The sequence below is a fragment of the Filicampus tigris genome, chromosome 5 (genome assembly GCF_054856515.1).
Source record: "Filicampus tigris isolate MCC_2025a chromosome 5, RoL_Ftig_1.0, whole genome shotgun sequence".
NCBI classification, from domain to species: domain Eukaryota; kingdom Metazoa; phylum Chordata; class Actinopteri; order Syngnathiformes; family Syngnathidae; genus Filicampus; species Filicampus tigris.
In genome coordinates this window covers 7,575,322-7,594,115 of record NC_141221.1, presented here as the reverse complement: position 1 = coordinate 7,594,115, position 18,794 = coordinate 7,575,322, and the positions used below count along the sequence as shown (strand labels likewise).

At 41.1% G+C, this 18,794-nt stretch overlaps 1 protein-coding gene across 2 annotated transcripts in view; it reads left to right on the top strand.

Annotated features, from left to right (window-relative positions):
• efna5b (ephrin-A5b) overlaps positions 1 to 17,448 on the top strand; it is a 96,985-nt gene extending 79,537 nt beyond the window's left edge. The window contains exons 3-5 of one of the 2 annotated variants that reach the window (XM_086031348.1): positions 10,577 to 10,642; positions 11,019 to 11,099; positions 13,172 to 17,448. In XM_086031348.1, coding sequence (XP_085887474.1) covers positions 10,577 to 10,642; positions 11,019 to 11,099; positions 13,172 to 13,299 — 275 coding nt within the window. In that variant the 3' untranslated portion in view covers positions 13,300 to 17,448. The remainder of the gene's footprint in view (positions 1 to 10,576; positions 10,643 to 11,018; positions 11,100 to 13,171) is intronic. The other variant, XM_086031349.1, reaches the window with a different exon arrangement.
• The last annotated feature ends 1,346 nt before the right edge of the window (positions 17,449 to 18,794 follow it).

Below are 18,794 nucleotides of genomic sequence, written 5' to 3'. Positions count from 1 at the left end.
GTCGAGAGGTGATTTTTGTTGCATCTGAAGAAATTAAATAAGACGAGGCACCGTTCTCCGCTCTGCTAACCAAAAGAGATTCATCAGCATGAGCTGGGTAGTGGGAGTGCGCTCACACGCAGGTCATCATTCTTCAGTTTTGTTTAATATCAGCGTCTTGTCACGTCAGGAATTTTTATTTGCATATCGTACGAGTTGTCATCGACAAATATTAGGCAAGGCACTTGTTCAAAAGGTAGCTTCAATCAGGACTTTTATGAAAACAATATATCCAAACAGGTCAGCCGGGACATATCGGCACATTTTGGAGTAGACAACAAATTATTTTTTTCTGATTAAAAAACAAAAACAAAAAAAAGGAAATAATATTTAAGTATATTTTGTGAAAATTATGTCTCTAAAGGAAAAAAAATGAACAATTGGAATCACTATCGTATCATACATGATGCACAACGTCAGCACTATGAGTGTTGTGAAAGGTCAAATGTTAATTTTACGTGTCCAGTCAATAAAGGTGTTATAAAACAATGTATAACCCTGGAACAGGTTCTTACAAAGGAGTAAATATGTTATGGAATACAATACGAACAAATCTAACATCAACTAGCATCCCCGAACAGATTGTGGTCCACCTCGGAGTTTCCACTGTAAATCCTTTTTATTGGAGCGATGTCTTTATAGGACACTGAGGTGCTATGCAAAATGTAGCAATGTTGCAGCTAAATATTAAATGTTACTTGCGGAGCCCACACATAAAAAGGTAGTCCATGTCAGACGTGCTTTTTTTTTTTTAAGAGCTTTTCGGTGTGTGTCAGAATCAACACTGGGATTTAAAATGTAGCGCTGACCGCATACATAAGCAATTCAGCAAAAGCTAGCATTAAGAGTGAGGAGAGAGTGAGTTTCTTGGACGGACAGGGGAGATAAGCGAGGACAGCAGGAGCACTTCTGAGGTCAGGGATCACAGGGCTGCGGTGGTTTAAGTGAAAGCCATCTCCCAGAATGCTGATGCAAGCATGCTTTTTTTCTTAATATGGACACCATCTTGTATTTGAGCTATTTTAATCTGAAAGAGGGTAGATATCCAATATCAGCTCATCACAAGAGGCGGACTGGATGGGCTACTTGATGTGGTCGTGTGGTGATACTCAAAGACCAAAACAGTCGGTACAGTGAATGCAAAATGGAATATCTGTTGAGCAGTATTATACCCACGTAGTATTGATTTTTTTTTTTAAATTTTATATTATTGTGGTTGCAGCAATGTTGTAGCGGTTAGCAAGTCTGCCTCACAGTTCTGTGATTCCGGCTCCAGGTTCGAATCTTGGCTGCGGCTTTCCGATGTGGAGTTTGCAAGTTCTCCCCGTTCTAGCGTGTATTTTTTTTTTTTCTGGAGACTTCCTCCCGCATTCCCAAAACATGCATGTGAGGATAATTAACGATCCTAAAATACCCATAGGTGTGAATGTGAGTGCGAATGGTTGTTTGTCCATATGTGCCCCTGTGATTGACCGTCAGCCAGTCCAGGGTGTACCTCACCTTTCGCCAGGTGTCAATCAATCAAAACAAACCAATGCATATTTGCAGTATTTATACAGCCATATACAGCATCCGGTATTCATATTGGATCACATTAGTGCAGGTGTACCTATACGTGATCTTGTGTCCTCAATAATTTATGAGCGCATCCCTGGATGTAATAATGCAAAATAAAGTGTTTTCTACAAGATCAATCGTCTGGAGATGCCGCAGGTTGATATTAAGCTCCAACACCAGATGAAGTCTTATCACTAATACCATACCACAAGTACATTTAAAAATTAAATTGAAATTCTTACACATTACCCGAAGTCGTTAAACTCTCTCGGGCTGCGTGTTTCATGTAAGATTTCTAGAACTATATTCTGAAGGAAAAACATTCAAACTAATTACATTTCAGTCGCCCGAAGTCGGCCGGCATAGGCCGCAGCACCCTACAGCCATGAACAGGATAAACGGTTATAGAAAACGGATGGATCGGACTCACTCAAGGAATAAAATATGCAGCATACGTGGGACAGGTGAGTTGGAACTTCAGACATATATCGGTTGGCTATTCAAATATTTTCTGCAAGAATGGACAGCAAAGCGTTGACCTCTTGTCATTGCCTCGAATCACTTTCTTAACGTCCAATCAGATCATCCCTCGGGGGATAATAAAGTTCACCTTGGCCGTTCGAATTTCATCCCTATTTCTCTCATGGCCACTAGAGGGGGCATGCAATGCTGTGATGGATGAATCGGTGTTATTGTCCATCCCTTTTCCAAAATGCTGCCCCCATTAAAGTCATATAGACTGTCACATATAGACTAACAACCATTCACCCTCACATTCACACTCATGTGCATTTGGGAGACTTTAGTTAACCCAACGTCCATGTTTTGGAATGTGGGAGGAAGCCAGACCACCCAGTGGACTCACCGCGCTGCCCATCAGTTTTAAAGCAGTCAGTTAATTTCTGCGGCTGGGTGACAGCATCCCTCGGTGTTCATATGCAATATTTCATCAAGTGGCAATTTTTATTTCATACCGTGATGCTTCCTCTGACATCTCTTACAAAAGAGCAGAGAGACCCACGGCAGCCAAAGCAGGAACATGGCTTTTATGGACAAATTAAATAGCGGGTCGGTGTTCAGTCAGTTTTGCTCGCACGGTGGGAGGCTGACTAATGGTGACAAAGAGCTGGCACCGTTCCATTGGCGGCACAAGGATGGAACCTACATACAGGCGCCGCCATAACACGGCCCTTTCATTTGTTCATATGAAGAATCAAGCCTGTCAACGGCATCCACAAGTCAGCTGGCAGCCGGGAGTTATGTGCCTCGGACCTTCACGCACGTACGACGCGTCGTCCGCCGCGAGGGCGCCTTTTCCACGCGCATGAATGAAGAGGCGTAGTACTTGCACGCCGTCTGGAATGCGTTATTATAAAACATGATAGATGAACGGATGTCCACCTGCCTCTTGTGCTTCTCCATTTTTACAGCGCATCCCGTTCACGTCGTGCCTTTTCAACTCGCATCCCTCATAGTCAAATACTAAATGTACATGGTTCTTACACAAGTGGACATTAAATACAAAGCAAAATCTGAACTTTTTCATCATCGGCAGACGCATCATATGAATGTCAAACTTATGTTTCCTTGTGAATATAGGACATCCATTCACTCACGCAAAGAAAAAAACAAAACAAAACACAAAAGTACCCCAATTTGGTGACGACTGATTCACTGCGCGTGCCCATCTTTGCCGACTCCAATTATTCATTGGCCTTTAGAAGCTGATCCTGATTCACCGTCATGAAGGCAAGGACACGCTATCATTGGCCGTTAACCTGTGACCCGTATTGATAATTACCAATTACACTTGATTGGTTATTTCTCATTCATTTATTGTTTTGCCCGCTTCTTCTTCTGTCATTATGATTATTTATGCACACGCACACAGGCTTGCATTTTTGGCATTGGGTGGATACCAAGGCCTTAACAACAATATTATGATTCCAGGAGATAGACTAAGTGCAGCAATGAAACATTATGTACTGTGATTTATCAGCGCGGCCGCTTTAAAAAGCTCAACTCCACCTGACGTCCGTAAATCACAGTTTATTGTGATTTGAATATGAAGACGCGATCGTGTTGATGCAACTCTCTGCATCCCTGTTTGGACTATTAATCCAACGATTTTCAACACATTGTTTAGTTGTTGTGGAGGCTAAAAAAAAATTCCAGATGCTTATGGGTGAGAAAATCAATAGGACGTATTTTATAGTCTATAAGTTTGCTGTCGTTTAGATTTACAGCTAGGGTTTTTAAACATGCTTATATGTTATGTTTGAGAAGAACCACGTGTATACATGTCAACAATTGCTAGATTTCTATGACGTCAAGATGGCGTCGTATTGCGCCTGCATTGGCAAAGATGATCATTTGGAAGAGGCCTGATTCCGATTTGAAGGATGTCATTTTTCTGTTATGATGCCATTGCCATGCAGCTTATCTGTATTGTGTCACTTAAGAGCAAGAAATCCGATTTTTTTTTTTTTTACTTCAGCCATCTTGGCTGGATCGAGAGCAAAAACGGTGTTCTTTCATGGAGGGGCAGTGGAATGTAGTCCCATGGTCCCCCTGAGCTACATAGCGGTTTACACGTGCCAGAATCGGCAGTTCTTAGTAACTGTTATTCAACAACATATCAGTTCAGTGATTTACACGGAAGCAAACTTACATTTACATTTACAGGGAAGCGCACTTCCTTTCACCCTTGTTATTTTTCATCGATGTGACCTCTTCACCTTGGCAATGGTTGGCCAAGTAATGACTTTGGGCTGGGAGCTGGAAGATGCTGCGAGATTGCAACATGTCTCCACAGCTGCGTGTATCCAAGCCCTTCTATTTGCCTACTTCATCATTTCTTTCCTATAGCGCGCTCACCTCAGTAGCATCTGCTTAATGGACCTCGTCGCTGTGGATGCTCTTCCATCTTCTTACTCTCGCACAGCTTGCAGACAAGCGCAAGCGTGCATGTAGATTCTCGGCGATCACTAGTTTTTACTGCTTTTCCAGTTTGTTGCTGCGCAGGTGCGATTCTTGACGGTCGATGCGTGATTTACAGCAAAAGTCATCTCAGAATGCCTGCTTTCATTTGAAAGTTTCTGAAGTCTGCTCTTTCATTGTTTCCACGCCCAGAGACCAAGTTTGCAAATGGTCTCATTAGTAAATGGATTTGTACACATCAAAGGGTCTACAAAAGGAACATTTTGTGTGCGCTTATCAGTGTCAACCCTCTCTCTTGGATGCCGGTTTATTTAAACCCAGACCCATGGAATCTGCTGTTCCCAAACACAACTGCATTTTTGCAAAGCCAAAACCAACGTGGCGTTCTTTTCTCCAGCTAGCTGGCAGAGCCACCCAGTTCGGAATGTTCTGCACTGGACTCCACATTGTTCTGTTTAAGCCACACAATGCTAAATAGACATCACAGCCAAGACATTGCGTACAAGAAATCTGCTAGCAATAATGATCAATGCGGATTACCTCTCTGGGGAGAGGTTTTAAATCAAAATTCCTATTACGCAACTTAACCCTAGAACAGATATTACTATCCTTTTGGATTTGCCAATCACAATTGAGCATTTTGGGGGTTATGACTAAAATCTTGTTGATGCGATACTCCACAAAAAACACACAAAAATTAAATCAAGCAATGTATCATAATGATCAAAAAGTAATACCCAAATGGCACTCGTATTTCTAATGTCATTTAGGGAATAACATAAAAGGCAATAAAAGTAGGTTGGATCTATCATATCAATATGGAGGTCCTCTTAATGTTCAGCAGATGTTCTTTGTGAATTCTGCACGGAAATGTCCACGCTAATCATCATCATCATCATCATCATCATCATCACTATCACCGCCAGTGATATACTGTATTTAAAATGCAAGACTATAAGTTTTAATGTTAAAATGAGCTGCACTGTATTTATTTACAGACTCTGTGGCCAAAGCATATGACACTTAAGATTTCTTATTCAGGGTTCCTCCGGATCCTTAAAAGCTCTTAAAAGCTATTGAATCCATGAATCTAAAAACAAGGCCTTACCTGTAATTGACATTAGCATGCCTTAAACCGATCTTTAATTGTTTTTTTAAAAATTGTTATGATGTTAAGATTATAAATAGCATAATTAACATTCTTTAAAACATAATTTACAGAACAGGGTCCGACATAAATGGTGGCCCGAAGGCCCGGGGGCCACCATTTGACTGTGTTAGGCCACCCGAAGTTCACTGGTGCTGGTCCACCCGTATAAATTTGATGAATAAATGTGATGAAATGAACACGTTCTTGCTTTTTCAATAAGTAGTGTTCAGTATTTTGAGTTTTATCCACTTCATTTGTGCTCCTTTTACCCTCGCTGTACACATTTGATCCTCCCCATTCGCTGACGAATCATATGCTCCTTACGCATGTGTATTTTGGCACTGAGACCAAAATGGTATTCACGATGTCATCCACAGGTAGGCCTACATATATAGTTATGAATTTCATTAAGTATAGTTTTGTTGGACCACCACCCAAAAAGGCTTGATTTTGGATCCTGTCATATGACTCTTGTGATACCACCGCGCAATCATGATTGCGTAAGCAAAAAAACAGTGATGTGGTTTTGGTGGAGAGTCTTAAGAGCAGATGCACATCATTAATATTCTGTAGCAACTTTGGACAACACGGGACATTGGGAAATGATCTGCCCTTCATATTAAATCATTGCCCATGCATATACTGTATTATCGTTTTCATGATGGATAACTAGTTTTGAACAGAAAGGCCAACGGGCCTTGAGTTTGACTATTTTTTAGAGTCTTCATTTAACAACATGCATTTTTTTGAGGAATGAATGAGACCGTTGAAGTACACACAAAAAAAAAAAAATCAATCACGGGGAGCTCAAATTTGAACGAAAGGACCTCTCATGCGAGGCAGACATGCTAACCACTAGTCCAACATGCTACCCTCATTTTGTGTGTAGAAATTCTTCGACTGTGATATAAACAATATTTTCCGACCACCGCAGAACCGTGGCTGTGAAATTTCGAACGGAATGGTCAAGGAAATGTGTTTTGCAGATAACATTACAGATACAATAAGGTTTGGCCCTGCGTGTGATTGAAACAATACAGCAGCTAAGCCGCATTGAGCCCACCTGTTTGTTTTGCCGTAATTGGATTCTGCTTCATTCCATTTGCCTTAATGCTGATGCATAATGCAATGTACTGCAGGGACCAGCCATTACCGGCTATGGGACGGGGCTTGAAGAAGTAACCTGACCCACCAAATATCCCCGCACCCTCCGCCCCCTCCTTCTGCCCATCTCTGGGACAGCATTTCTCAAAGCCGCCCCTCTGCTCATTCTGGATAGATTGATGGCGGAGGCTTGCGGGCCTGATGGGAACCAGAATAGCAGGTGTTGATGTTAGAGCCTACACGAACAATAAGCCGGCCCTTTGCAGCATGTTAATCCAAAATAAACAGGCACAGGCATGAGCGGCGTGGGCCAGGGTGGAGGGATCCTCATCAGAGATTGAAGTTCTGCGAACAAGACAGGCATGTGGAACCAAAGCTTCATCTTTCCTTTGTAGAAGCAACAACACACCCCAGTCATGTGGCGCATCCCAGACATCAACACATCCGGGCTTAGCTGCGGAACTTTTCTCACTAGGATGGAGCCAAATTCAGAGTGGCTAGTCCCTATAAACATAAGGTCATCTGGCACTTCATTGTTAAATGAATAAATACAAATGAATGGTATTTTATGTATGAAATATTTATTCATCACAAATTCCGTTTTATATTTAAACAAATGTTTTAATGTTAACTTGATCAAATCATATCATGATCTAATAATAGTTACCTAATTGTTTTTTTTTAATAAATACAGACCTTGTGAGGTTGAGCGGTATAGAAAAAAATGAAGACATTTTTTGTCCTGTTTTGGCACGAGATACTTTAAACACAGATCCATATTTGCTTTGTGCAATGTCCTAAAACAAATAAATAAAAGAAAAGGTGCCAATGGGTACTTGTTAGCCCCAAGGTCAACATGAGTAGCCCACAGGTCTGTTATAAAAATAGCTCAACAATAAAGTGCAATGTTACTTACTCATAAGAATTTAAATATATTTATTTAACTCATTCACTGCCAGAAATTTTCAGAAACCCTTTTACCCTAATGTTTTAAAAAAATTGAAAAAACATATAAAAAAAACTTCCTGAGATTGTAAACACTATTCAGTGTTTTTTTATTTTTTTCACTTGAAAATAGTTTTTGCAGCTTGGGGGACTTTGTCCTCCATGCATGCATCATTAAAAAGAGCCCTCTTGTAGCTCATGTAATGTTTTTCTAACTCATTTGCTGCAGAGCACGTGCGCTGTGAAGAAATGTCGAACTATCCCAGCAGCTTGGCTTCACTGTCATCACGACGGAGACCCCTCCACGCGCTCTTTGCCTTTTTACGTGGCAGCCGTACTGCTCTCATGACCAGCTGCTGTCGCTAAGTAGCTCGTGTCGATGTTTGGGTCTCAGATCTGCCCACAACGCTGGTGATGATGATGATGATGAAGATAAGACATCTGGAGGCTGCGCGTGCGTGTCAGTGAGTGTTTGTTAGCTCTGCGTGTGCATCAGGTATAATGGTGGAAGATGAGAAGCGCAATACGAGTTGTACAGTTGTGGGTGGCTAAGCGACGATGGCCAAGGTTCATTAGTGAGTGCTGAAATAATAATGATAAGGGCTCGCTCGCTCTTCTCTGCTGTGGAAAAGAGCATCTGATCACTCACCACCCGTGCACACTGACACATGACCGAGGAACAGATAAAAGCCGATGTAGCGGCAACATTAACGCTAACAGAGCACTCGAGAGGGATAACGCCGGCAAGATGGAGGCTTGATGAGCTGTGGAAATTTGGAGGGGAATAATTAACAAGTGTGCATTTGATAGGAAAACGTCTTGAGGATCTTATATTAATTTAAAAAAATGCAAGTCAGCGGTAGATTTTTACTCCTAGTCCCCGAGCAACGAGAACTGAACGACCACTCACTGCTGCGGGAGAGGGATAAAAACTGAGCATACTACCTCCACCAAGGCCAAATCAGTAATTAGGATCAGCAATAAATGTAACACATTACCAACCACCACAACCAACGATATGTTAGTCAATAAGGTCGATAAGTCTGTAAGGTGGATTGAGACTTGCACCAGTAAAAATGGCGAGATTTTCCATTGAACTTCATAGTCATCGTATTGCGTGTATGCACGTTGGTCAAGCTCCCAAACTTGTTTAGTAAATTACCCGCAAGCAGGCAGTGCAAATGCAAAATACAAGACAATACAATACAACTTCACTCATACACTGCTGGGAGAGGGAGAAAAGCGAGGGCTGAGGTGAAGGTTCACCATGGACGACATGACATATTGCAAATGGTCGCCTTTGGAAAAACTCTCATCGCCTCGTTGCGTCAGCTGTGGATTGATCAACCGAACCCATCTTCTGGCGGGCAGGCGGGAAAAAACAAAGTGCACGCAGAAGCGCAGTGTGGAGAAAAACACGTCTTGTTTTGTGTTCAAACGCAATGTCCTGACCCAAGGCAGGCGTGTGTATTTTTAAAGCGCTCACCGTGATGGATGCGCACATTGTGCTCTCCCCACGCTCCGAGTGACATGTGCTTGACCCCACCCCCCATCCTCATCTTACAGGAGACAACACCTGCTGCTTCGCTACGTGGCCATTAGTGGTCAACCAACACGCACACGCATGCTGTATTCACACAAGGGATGGGATTTTAAGACCACTCTGTTGCCTGACAAAACTCATGTGGCACGCAATAGTGTACTTTTTGTATGTACACACACAGTACATGAAATTAGACACACCTGAGCTCCGATGATCTAAGATAATATTTATGATGAAGTACATTATCCTGATTAAAATTGTATTTTACATTAAGGAATATAACATTGTACAACATACGCCTTTCTAGATGATGATTAACCAAAAATGCATTTAAATAGATGATTTGAAATATTACCAGGGGGAAAAAAAATACATACTTTTGCAGAAATTCAATTAAAATTCCCAAAGAATAAGGTGGTAATTTTGTATTGGTAATTGGTGGTAATATTGTAGTTTTCAGATGCTGTTTTTTGGAAAATTAAAATTAATTAAAGAATTGTCATTTTCTGACAGAAAAAATCTAATGAAGAAAACAGTTCTATTTTTTAGAGAATGAGGTCACCATTTCAAGTCATGTTTTTACAAGAATGAAATTATTTTTTTAGATGAAAAATATGTAAAAATGTTCTGATGTTTCAGAAAATATTTTTACGTATAAAAATAATCTGATGTACTTTAAAACTGTAATAATTTTTCATCAATAAAGTTGTAATTTTCATGCACCATAAAAAAAAAAAAGAAGTTGTACCTCTCAATGAATAGAATTACAATTTCTTGAGGGGAACCATTTTTAATTTTGAGATAAAATAATAAGAGAAAAATGTGGTAATTTTCCAAGAATATAGGTCTAATTTTCAGAGAATAACCACATTTTCAGAGTGAAGTGACAATATATCAAGATTTAAGTCATAATTTTCCAAAATGAAGAAAGGCATAATTTTTTAAGGTTTCCCAAGAAGAAAATACAATTTTTATTTTTTTTTCCAAGAATACATTTTGTAATTTTCAGTGAATAAACCAAATTTTTTAAGAATAGAGTCAGAATTTTCCAAGTGTAAACTTGAGATTTACGAAAATAAATTCATGATTTAATCAGCAAATATTCGGCACATGTACCTGTGTTTGAATACGGCTTTGTTAGCATCTTGCTTTTCACATGGCAACTCTATTCTCATACTGTTCCATTTATTCCTTTTAAGAGTGGCCCTAATTCTCCTTCGTAGGGTTAAGTCTTGTGCGTGCGATGCATCATGCACGCCATTAATCCCCTCATCCAATTTGCATGTTTTGTTTTCCAGCCTCCACCGTCGCTGAGAACGGGAAGAAAACCTGCCTGAAGCTGAAGGTTTTCGTCCGACCATCAAGTAAGTGCTATGCAAGGCTTTGGAAATGGAGCCTGTTGAAGTGCACAGTTGGCGTGTTGAAAAACAAAGCGCTCGATGTCGTCTCTCGACTTCACGACAAAGCTTTTTGCTCGCTGTCCCGACATGCCGCTCTCATTTGTCTCCAAACTGCTGCTACTCGCTAAGAATATGTTTTATTTGAAAAAAAAACAAAAAAAAACCCAACAACATCCAAAATAGGACAGCTCTCGTCCTCCGTACTTCATCTGAATGTTGCCATGAGCTTTGTTGCTTGACGTGTTGATAATCAGGGCTGAGAGGGGGGCTTCAAATGTCTACCTGGCGTATATCCACCTCTAATGATGATGATTTCATTCTCCCTATCTTCTGTTTATAGACAGCTGTGTGAGAACAATAGGTGTACATGACCGTGTTTTTGATGTAAACGACAAAGTAGACAATACGTTAGAACCACGAGGTTAGTATGGCTTCCTGCTTTTTTTTTTACTCTCTTCATGCGTCTGTCCACGTGTCTTGTTATTGCCACCATGTCTGATCTCACATCCCCCCCCCCCCCCCCGCATGATCTCCTCCCAGTCCAACGTAGCCCCATACCATGCACCTCTGTTCCATGCAACAGAATTATTCATTTGGGGTGTAAAACTGTAATTAACATTCCCAAAGACATTTGGTTGAGAAAATATGGAATTATTGGAGCAGTTTCCCACATTTCACCCAGAGTGCAATTTTTACATAACGTCACTCTCCGATGAAAAAACATTTAACAAGACATGCATGATTTGACTTTTTTTTTTTTTTAATCTACATTGAGGTGATTTTAAAAATCAGCAGAAGAAATCCAAAGAAAAATGGAATCACTTTTATTGTCATTGCACGCCGCACGTACAGAGCAACAAAATTCACTGAACAGTTACAACCCATCTAAGAGATATAAAAAAAAAAAAACAATGACCAACAGAGAGGGACAGAATATACAACAAACTCTAAAGGAAAAAAAAAAAAATCTCTATATTTGAGTTTGTCCGTCGATTCTGTTTCTGTATTCATGAGCCTACATTCTTATGTCGGGACGGACATGCTGCAGTCGTCACGGCAGGTTATCCCGACTTTGCTTTATAATTGCATTGCATATTGACGTGAAGACAACGTGCAGACGTGCAAAGGCCTTTGACATTATTGATGCCCTACCTTCCTCTCTTTGCGCCTGGCCCCTTGCCCACCCCGCTGCGGTGCCTGCCTCTACCGTCTACACTTTGCATGCCTCAGTCCTCTGCTCTGCTTGCTTCAAAACATGAGCTTTACAGTGCCTGATCACCCCTGCAGCACACAAGCTTTGTTACGTCTGGTTTGCCCCCTTTGCACGGTCCTGCTCCTTTCTCTGCTTATAGAAGGTGCCCACCTCGGAGAATAACGTACTTCAGTGGTACCTTGACTTACGGGGTGCTAAAGGTTTTCGAGTTACAAGACGACGCTTGGTCGCTTTTTTGTATTTTTTTTAATTGTGAGACAAAATATGAGTTAAAACCGAGATTCCGATACGTCACCGCACGAGTGAAGCGAGAAAAAAAAAAATGGAGCAATTCAGTAAGGTTCTGTAATGGCCCCGCATGTGGGCAACATGCAATTTCTTCTGTTTACCCAACAGGAAAAACAATCAAACACATAAATACAAAATGAGAACACTCGGAAGGAGCTACTGTCGGCCACAACTCGCGCCCAGACTTACAAATTTGAGCTTCGGATGTCACTCACTTTATATAACCAGTTGATTCCTTTAATCTTTAAAACTCTAGTCAAAAATGGTGGAGGTTTTTGAGGGACTGGAACCGATTACAATCGACCCCCGCATATAGTTTAAAAACAGTTGGGTCAAAAATAACCCAATTTGGGTCAAAAACGTACCAGTAGACAGTGAGTCAGTTTGACCCAACTTTTTTTTTAGGTTGTTTTGTACAAAAACTATTTTTTTTATTTTTTATATTTTGGAAAATTGACCAAAGTAGTGAATCGGTCAAGTTTTGCACCAAACTGGGTGATTTTTCATCCAACTGTCTTTAGAATCTGCTTACAATTCGGCTTCGGCATCTGCAGAGTCACCTAATGTTTTTTTTTTTGTCAATATATATATTTTTGAGGGAGATGGCAGGAACCCCCATTTTTTCATTGAAAATGCACATTTGAGGTTTATCAGTGTTTGTTGAAAATGTTTTGGGTTTAATGCCCCCCGTTGCATTTCAATATGCGTCCCTCTAGTAATGAGCTTGGTCCCAGAACTAATCAAATTCATAAGTCAAGGTACCACTGTATTAGTATGACATAGCAACCCAAGTTCACATGGCAACTCAGAATCCACAAATCCATATTGTCTAATAAAGTTGTGAACATGAGCCAGTAATCCTTATGTGGCTTGATTATTGTTAGACGCCTACTTCATAAGACAAACAACTGAAGGCTTGCATATTAAATAGACAAAACATTGTTCATATTTGAATGTAAAATTGCATTCTTTTTTTCCCCCCTATCGTCTAGACGACACGAGCCATGAACCCGCCGAGCCCTCCCGGAGTGAGGAAACAAACGCTGCACCACACCTGTCCCCGTCCAGTCGACTTGTGGCTTCACTGCTGCTCTGCCTGGCGGCGCTCTTTACCTTATAGCGCCCCCGCCTGTCCCGGAGGGGCAATCTACACCCAGCGTGGCCTGAATCTGCCCGAGATTGCAGGGGAAAAGGGGCGGGATTTTATGGCGGAGCTTGTTTTGCTTGATTGGGGCATCCCAGCAGGCTTCGCGAGGAATCCCTTGATTTTTGTTTTTCCCCCAGATGAAGTTTGAAGTGTCTCGCCGTTTGTGAGTGGGGGGGGAAAAAAAAAAAGCCGGAGACACCCCCACCCCCCACCCCCCTCCCCGCAAACCAAAATGCCAAATCTTTTTTTTTTTCCGGACACTTAGTGATTCTTATTTTCCTGTGACAGCGCTTTACATTGTCTTTTAACCATTGCAACACACACACACACACACACACACACACGCTCAGCAAATCTCTTCAGTGTTTTGTTGTTCTTATCATGTTGTGTTCAGTAGCAACGTTTACAAAGTAGGAAAGTGGAGACTGTAGACTCTTAGGAAGGACTGTACATAACCGTGTCGGTATCTCTCCGTTGTGTTGGCTTCGTGTTCTGCTTGGTGTATAGAGTCTGATGTTTGACCCAGCAGGTCAAAACGATGAAGATGAAGGAAAAGGACTGGCAGTTTGGGAGCCAAAGCACTGGGAAAAAGAAAAAAAAAATGTACACAGCCTGCACCTTAACCTAATGATGTCCAGTTGTTTCCTAATTTAATAATAACACCGACTGTGTCAGAGGAGGATAAGCTACTGCATGTACATGACCAGGGATGGGCATTTGACAAGATTCCCATGATTGACAATGGAGGGGGTAATAACAATCAATTCATTGCATTTTTGACGCAGTTTACTTTCAGCTGAGCTCCAGTTTTCATGCCAGAGGACTACCACCTTATCTTTGTCAAGAAACGATGAATAAACAATCAATTCCACACATTGGACAACAATTCTTAGCCGTCAATTCATCAACTAATCTATGATCATGCCCATCCCTTGTGAAACCCAAAAGGTTGTGGTTGACTGTGTGTAAGAAAACAGAGAAATTTAGACTCCCAGCAGGCACTTTGCGGACCGCTACTAGATGGAGGATCGATGTCTTTTAGGAGTCGCAATTTCACGGCAGCAGTCACACTCATTTTGTGTTTACTGAGCTGGACAAAGAACTCTTCTCTTTGCTCCATCCACCTACGCTATATGCTCGCATCCATAATCCAAATCCAAAGATTGGAAATTGTTCGCCAGTGGTAATGGGTCAAATATTAGTCAGCGGGTTCTAAAAGAGGCTAGCTGCGGTTACACAGCACTGATGCATTGCTGGGCTTCATTCAGAGCCATGCACAGCAGTTTTGTCCTTTTGGCTTTATATACTGTGTGCACTTACAATCAATGATTTAATGACATTCAGCTTCATTCAGTCACAACTGGTTGCGCTGTCTCTCAAAGATTGAAGAATCTCCCAAAAAGTGACTCGCTGTCATGTGCCAAATAGGTCCATAGAAAACAAGTTTAAAAAAAAAAAAAAATTGTTATTAAAACAAAAGTAGACGTCCACCTTCGGCTCCTGTTACTGGTTTAAGTGTCTCTTTAATGAGGTTCAAAATGACAAGCATGCAGACCCCATGTTGCGGCTAAGGGGAGTTATTTCTGGTATTAAAAATAGACGGTGGAAGGCTTGAAGGAAGGGGGGGGGTCTCGGGAGAAGAGGTGTGGATTTCATTCGTGGGGGGTTATAAGGCACCGGTGACCTTGCTGTTTTAGGGAAGTGGTGAGTGACGGAAATGAAATTCCAAGGGAGGGGTTCAGACACGTGAGGTAGCTGAAGGTGGTATAATTGATAAGAGTGCCTGGCGTCAAATAAATACATGAATGTGAATCCATGAAACTCTTGTCAGTTCAGTTTTGACTCATTCACTCTTCAAAGTGGGAACGTGTTTTAGGGTCACACCGAAAAGAACGGATATACATACAGTACTTTGGGAATTAAGTTATAATTTCCCCAAAAATCTATACTTAATGTCATTGGCCTAATAAAATTTCGGACTTATGTAATTCTCATAAAATGACAGTTTTTCTCCAAAATACGTTTTTATTTCTAATAATTTTGTAACTTCTGGGGGTGGATTGGGGGAGGATAGTTTTTTCACTTCATGTTACGACTTGATTCTTGTATTTTTTTTTGCTTTAAAAAAACAACAAAAGACATGCACTGTTTCGTGTTTGCTTGTTTTTATTTGTCATGTGTGCGTCTGCCTTTGCACCCAACTGAAGACGACATGTTTTATTTGCCATGCTAACAATGTGTACTTAGCTGATGCAGGATTTCAGGCCATTTAATGAGGTACTAATGTCACATTGGACATTGTCCTTTTTATCAGAAAACCAGCTTCAAGTTGACCCTCTTTTGTGATTATCTATATTACTGCTTGTCTTTTTTTTTTTTCCAAGTTTGCTACCATCCTCCTTTACTGTATACCACAGCTTAACCTGGGAAATGAGGATCAACTTCAAAATTGGATACTGTGTATCCTGAGGTAGTCAACCATCAAACATGTAGTAGTAGGTTATAGCATCTGTTTTGTACCTTCTGGAGGACAAAAGTTAAAAAAAAAAAAAAAAAAAAAAAAAAATCATTGTTAAAACTGTATAATTATTACTGTTATGATGATGATTACAGCTATTATTATTATTATTATTAGGGAAGACTCCTAGTTGTAAATAGTGTTTGATATTAAAGTATTAATTTGGTTCTTATGTCTTTTCTAAAAAAAAAACAGAACAAAAAACGAATATGGTAATATCTCTGGGTTTTGCTGAGTGCTTTCAAACAATGCGCTGAGATCCTCAATGACTAATGAAGTTGCGAGCTAATACGTTAAAAGGTGGAGCTGTACACGCGCCAGTGGACAGACGACAAGCCTCGCCATCTCTTCACGCAAGGATCTTAAGGACTTGACTTCCTTTTTTTTTTTTTTTTTTTTTTGCCTTCAGTGTGGGAAAGCATGAGAAAGAACTGGACGGTCGGAATCTAGAAGGAACTTGCCGGTTTCATGATGTGGCATGCGCATGAACTTAATGACATGTTAGGAACAAAAAAAAAGAATTTTTAAAAGTTTGGGATTTTTTTTTTTTTGTTTTTGTTTTTTTTCGCTTGTTTTTCTTTACGGTGTGTTAGATTTTCAGCTCACATTCACGTCGTGCATTTTAAGTTGCATCTCCGATCCGAGTGATGTCATGAAGCCTTGTAGTGACAAGATAACAAAAGTGCTGTACAAAACACCAAACATTGTTGTGTAGTTGCAGTAGGGCTCGGCCATGTTGTTGTCTTTTTTTTTTTTTTTCTTCTTCTTCTTCTTCTTGAGAGAGACTCTTTCTGATGGCATCCCGTGTAGTTGCTGCCCGTCTCCTCCTGGGAGCTCACGCGTGTGGAGGTTTCTCAGTTGGACGAAAATATGTACGAGCCCTTTGAGTTTGGTATGTGTGTTTCTCATGTGGTGCTGCCGCCGTGAATGGGAAGCGACGACCCTCTTTTTGGCAGCCGAGAGTGTTTCCCATGCCTTAGACCAGGGGTCACCAAGTCCGCTCCTCAAGGGCACCTATCCTGCATGTTTTCCATCCCTCCCTTTTCAAATGATCTCTATGGTTATCAGGCTTCTGAAAAGCTTGCCGGTGAGCTGATCATTTCAATCAGGTGTGTTGCAGCGGGGTGAGACGGAAAACATGCAGGATAGGTGCCCTTGAGGACCGGACTCGGTGACCCCTGCCTTAGACGCTCTCCACCATTGTGCTTTGACACGTCAACAAAACAGGGCCCTTCACTTCTCCTCTCCGCCCCTTTTTAACAACCCTCCGCCCCTGTCTTGTGTAGGCCTAGATGTCGCTCCTATGGAAGAAGTAGTGCATCCCCCCCGTCACCTCCGAAACAACGGGGGTCAAAGCGTCATCACGGATCCAGGTTGTGTGGCCCTCGTTCATGTTTGTCTTCTCGTGATTGTGTCGCGCCCACCGCATCGCGTGCTGTCCTCCCTCTTTGTACCCTGCGCTCACTTCGTCAATGGAGCAAGATTTCCAAACCTGCTCTTTTACGGTATATAAACGAAGACAAAAGCCGACAAAAAATGATCTGTATTTGTATATACACGTGTCTGAGCATCTATGAGTAATACAATAAAACTGAAAAACGTGACGAGCCTGCTGTTTTATTTTTAGATCAGGGGGGTCAAATTCATTTTTGGCGCCGGCCACATTGTAGTTATGGTGTCCCTCGGAGCCAGTCAATAATACACTATTTTCTAATTTATTTTAAAGGAGGGATTAGTAACAAAATTGCACGCAAGATCTTCAAATTCATTGTTGTTAAAAGTGAAGATAATTTGCAAGAAACATGAAGTCGACAGACATGATTTGCTTTTGATGTCGCGGGCCGGATCTGGACCTGGACTACCTTCCTCGCTTTGCGCCTTAATTTTGATGCTATGTGGCATATAGGGATAGGCTAGTCAAGAGGAATACTAGAGTTAAAGAATTTATTGTACTTAATATTTTTTACTTTCACACATGTAAAAAACAGAACGTCAACTGCCATTAATACGTAAAGAAGCAACAAAACTAATACTGGTCCTTTTTTGATGGGTGTGAATTTGCATCCCCTCGTGGACCAAAGTCCTATATAAAAAGGATACAAGAATGTTTTCATGCTCCTGTTATTGTAAAAAATACTTAACATACATGGCATAATCATAAAACATAAAAACATTTAAAGGTTCAATTTTTTTATAATACGGTACGGTAATTATATAATTAAATATACAATAGTAAAATAGTTGTAACTACTCATAAAAGTAAAGGAGCAACATGTAGCCAAAAATGCGTCCATAGAGCCATCATTTGATGATGTTTTTCTTTCTCCTAAATATGTATTTCACTTTTCATTCGTGCTTAATGTCAACCCCTACTGTGTCATCCAAATTTGCTTCGGGGGCGTGCCTGGCACTAGACTAATTTCACCATTTTATCGGTTATGATTATGCGCCAGAAATTCTGCCCGGCAACAACTAACTGGCGCCTGCTTGATGAGTGATAGATGACAGTAGTGTAAACCGCAAACTTTCTGGCGTATAGCCGACATCAGTGGCTGACGCCCTACTAATAATTCCGCATATAAAAACGTCACATATTGTTGATTGGGAGCATGTGTTGGCGTTTGTTGCACCATTAAATCAAATGCTCATCAGCGAAGATTCCAGCTAATCGACAAAATGAACAAACTCCTGTGACACTCCATCATAATTATGTCTTTGCATGAGCCTCACACGCTCATGCTGCCCACAGTGCAGACTTGCGGGTCTCCTAAGAAAGACTTAAGGGGACCACCTACCATCCATCAGGATCAGAATAAGACTTTAAAGCGCCTTTCACTTTGCTTGGCCACTAATGAGGACACCTAATAACCTTCTGCTGGTCCCCATCAGCGCCATTTAGCGTCACCCTCCATTATCTCTGCTAATTAGACTGAAAGCCAGTGAGCCCACA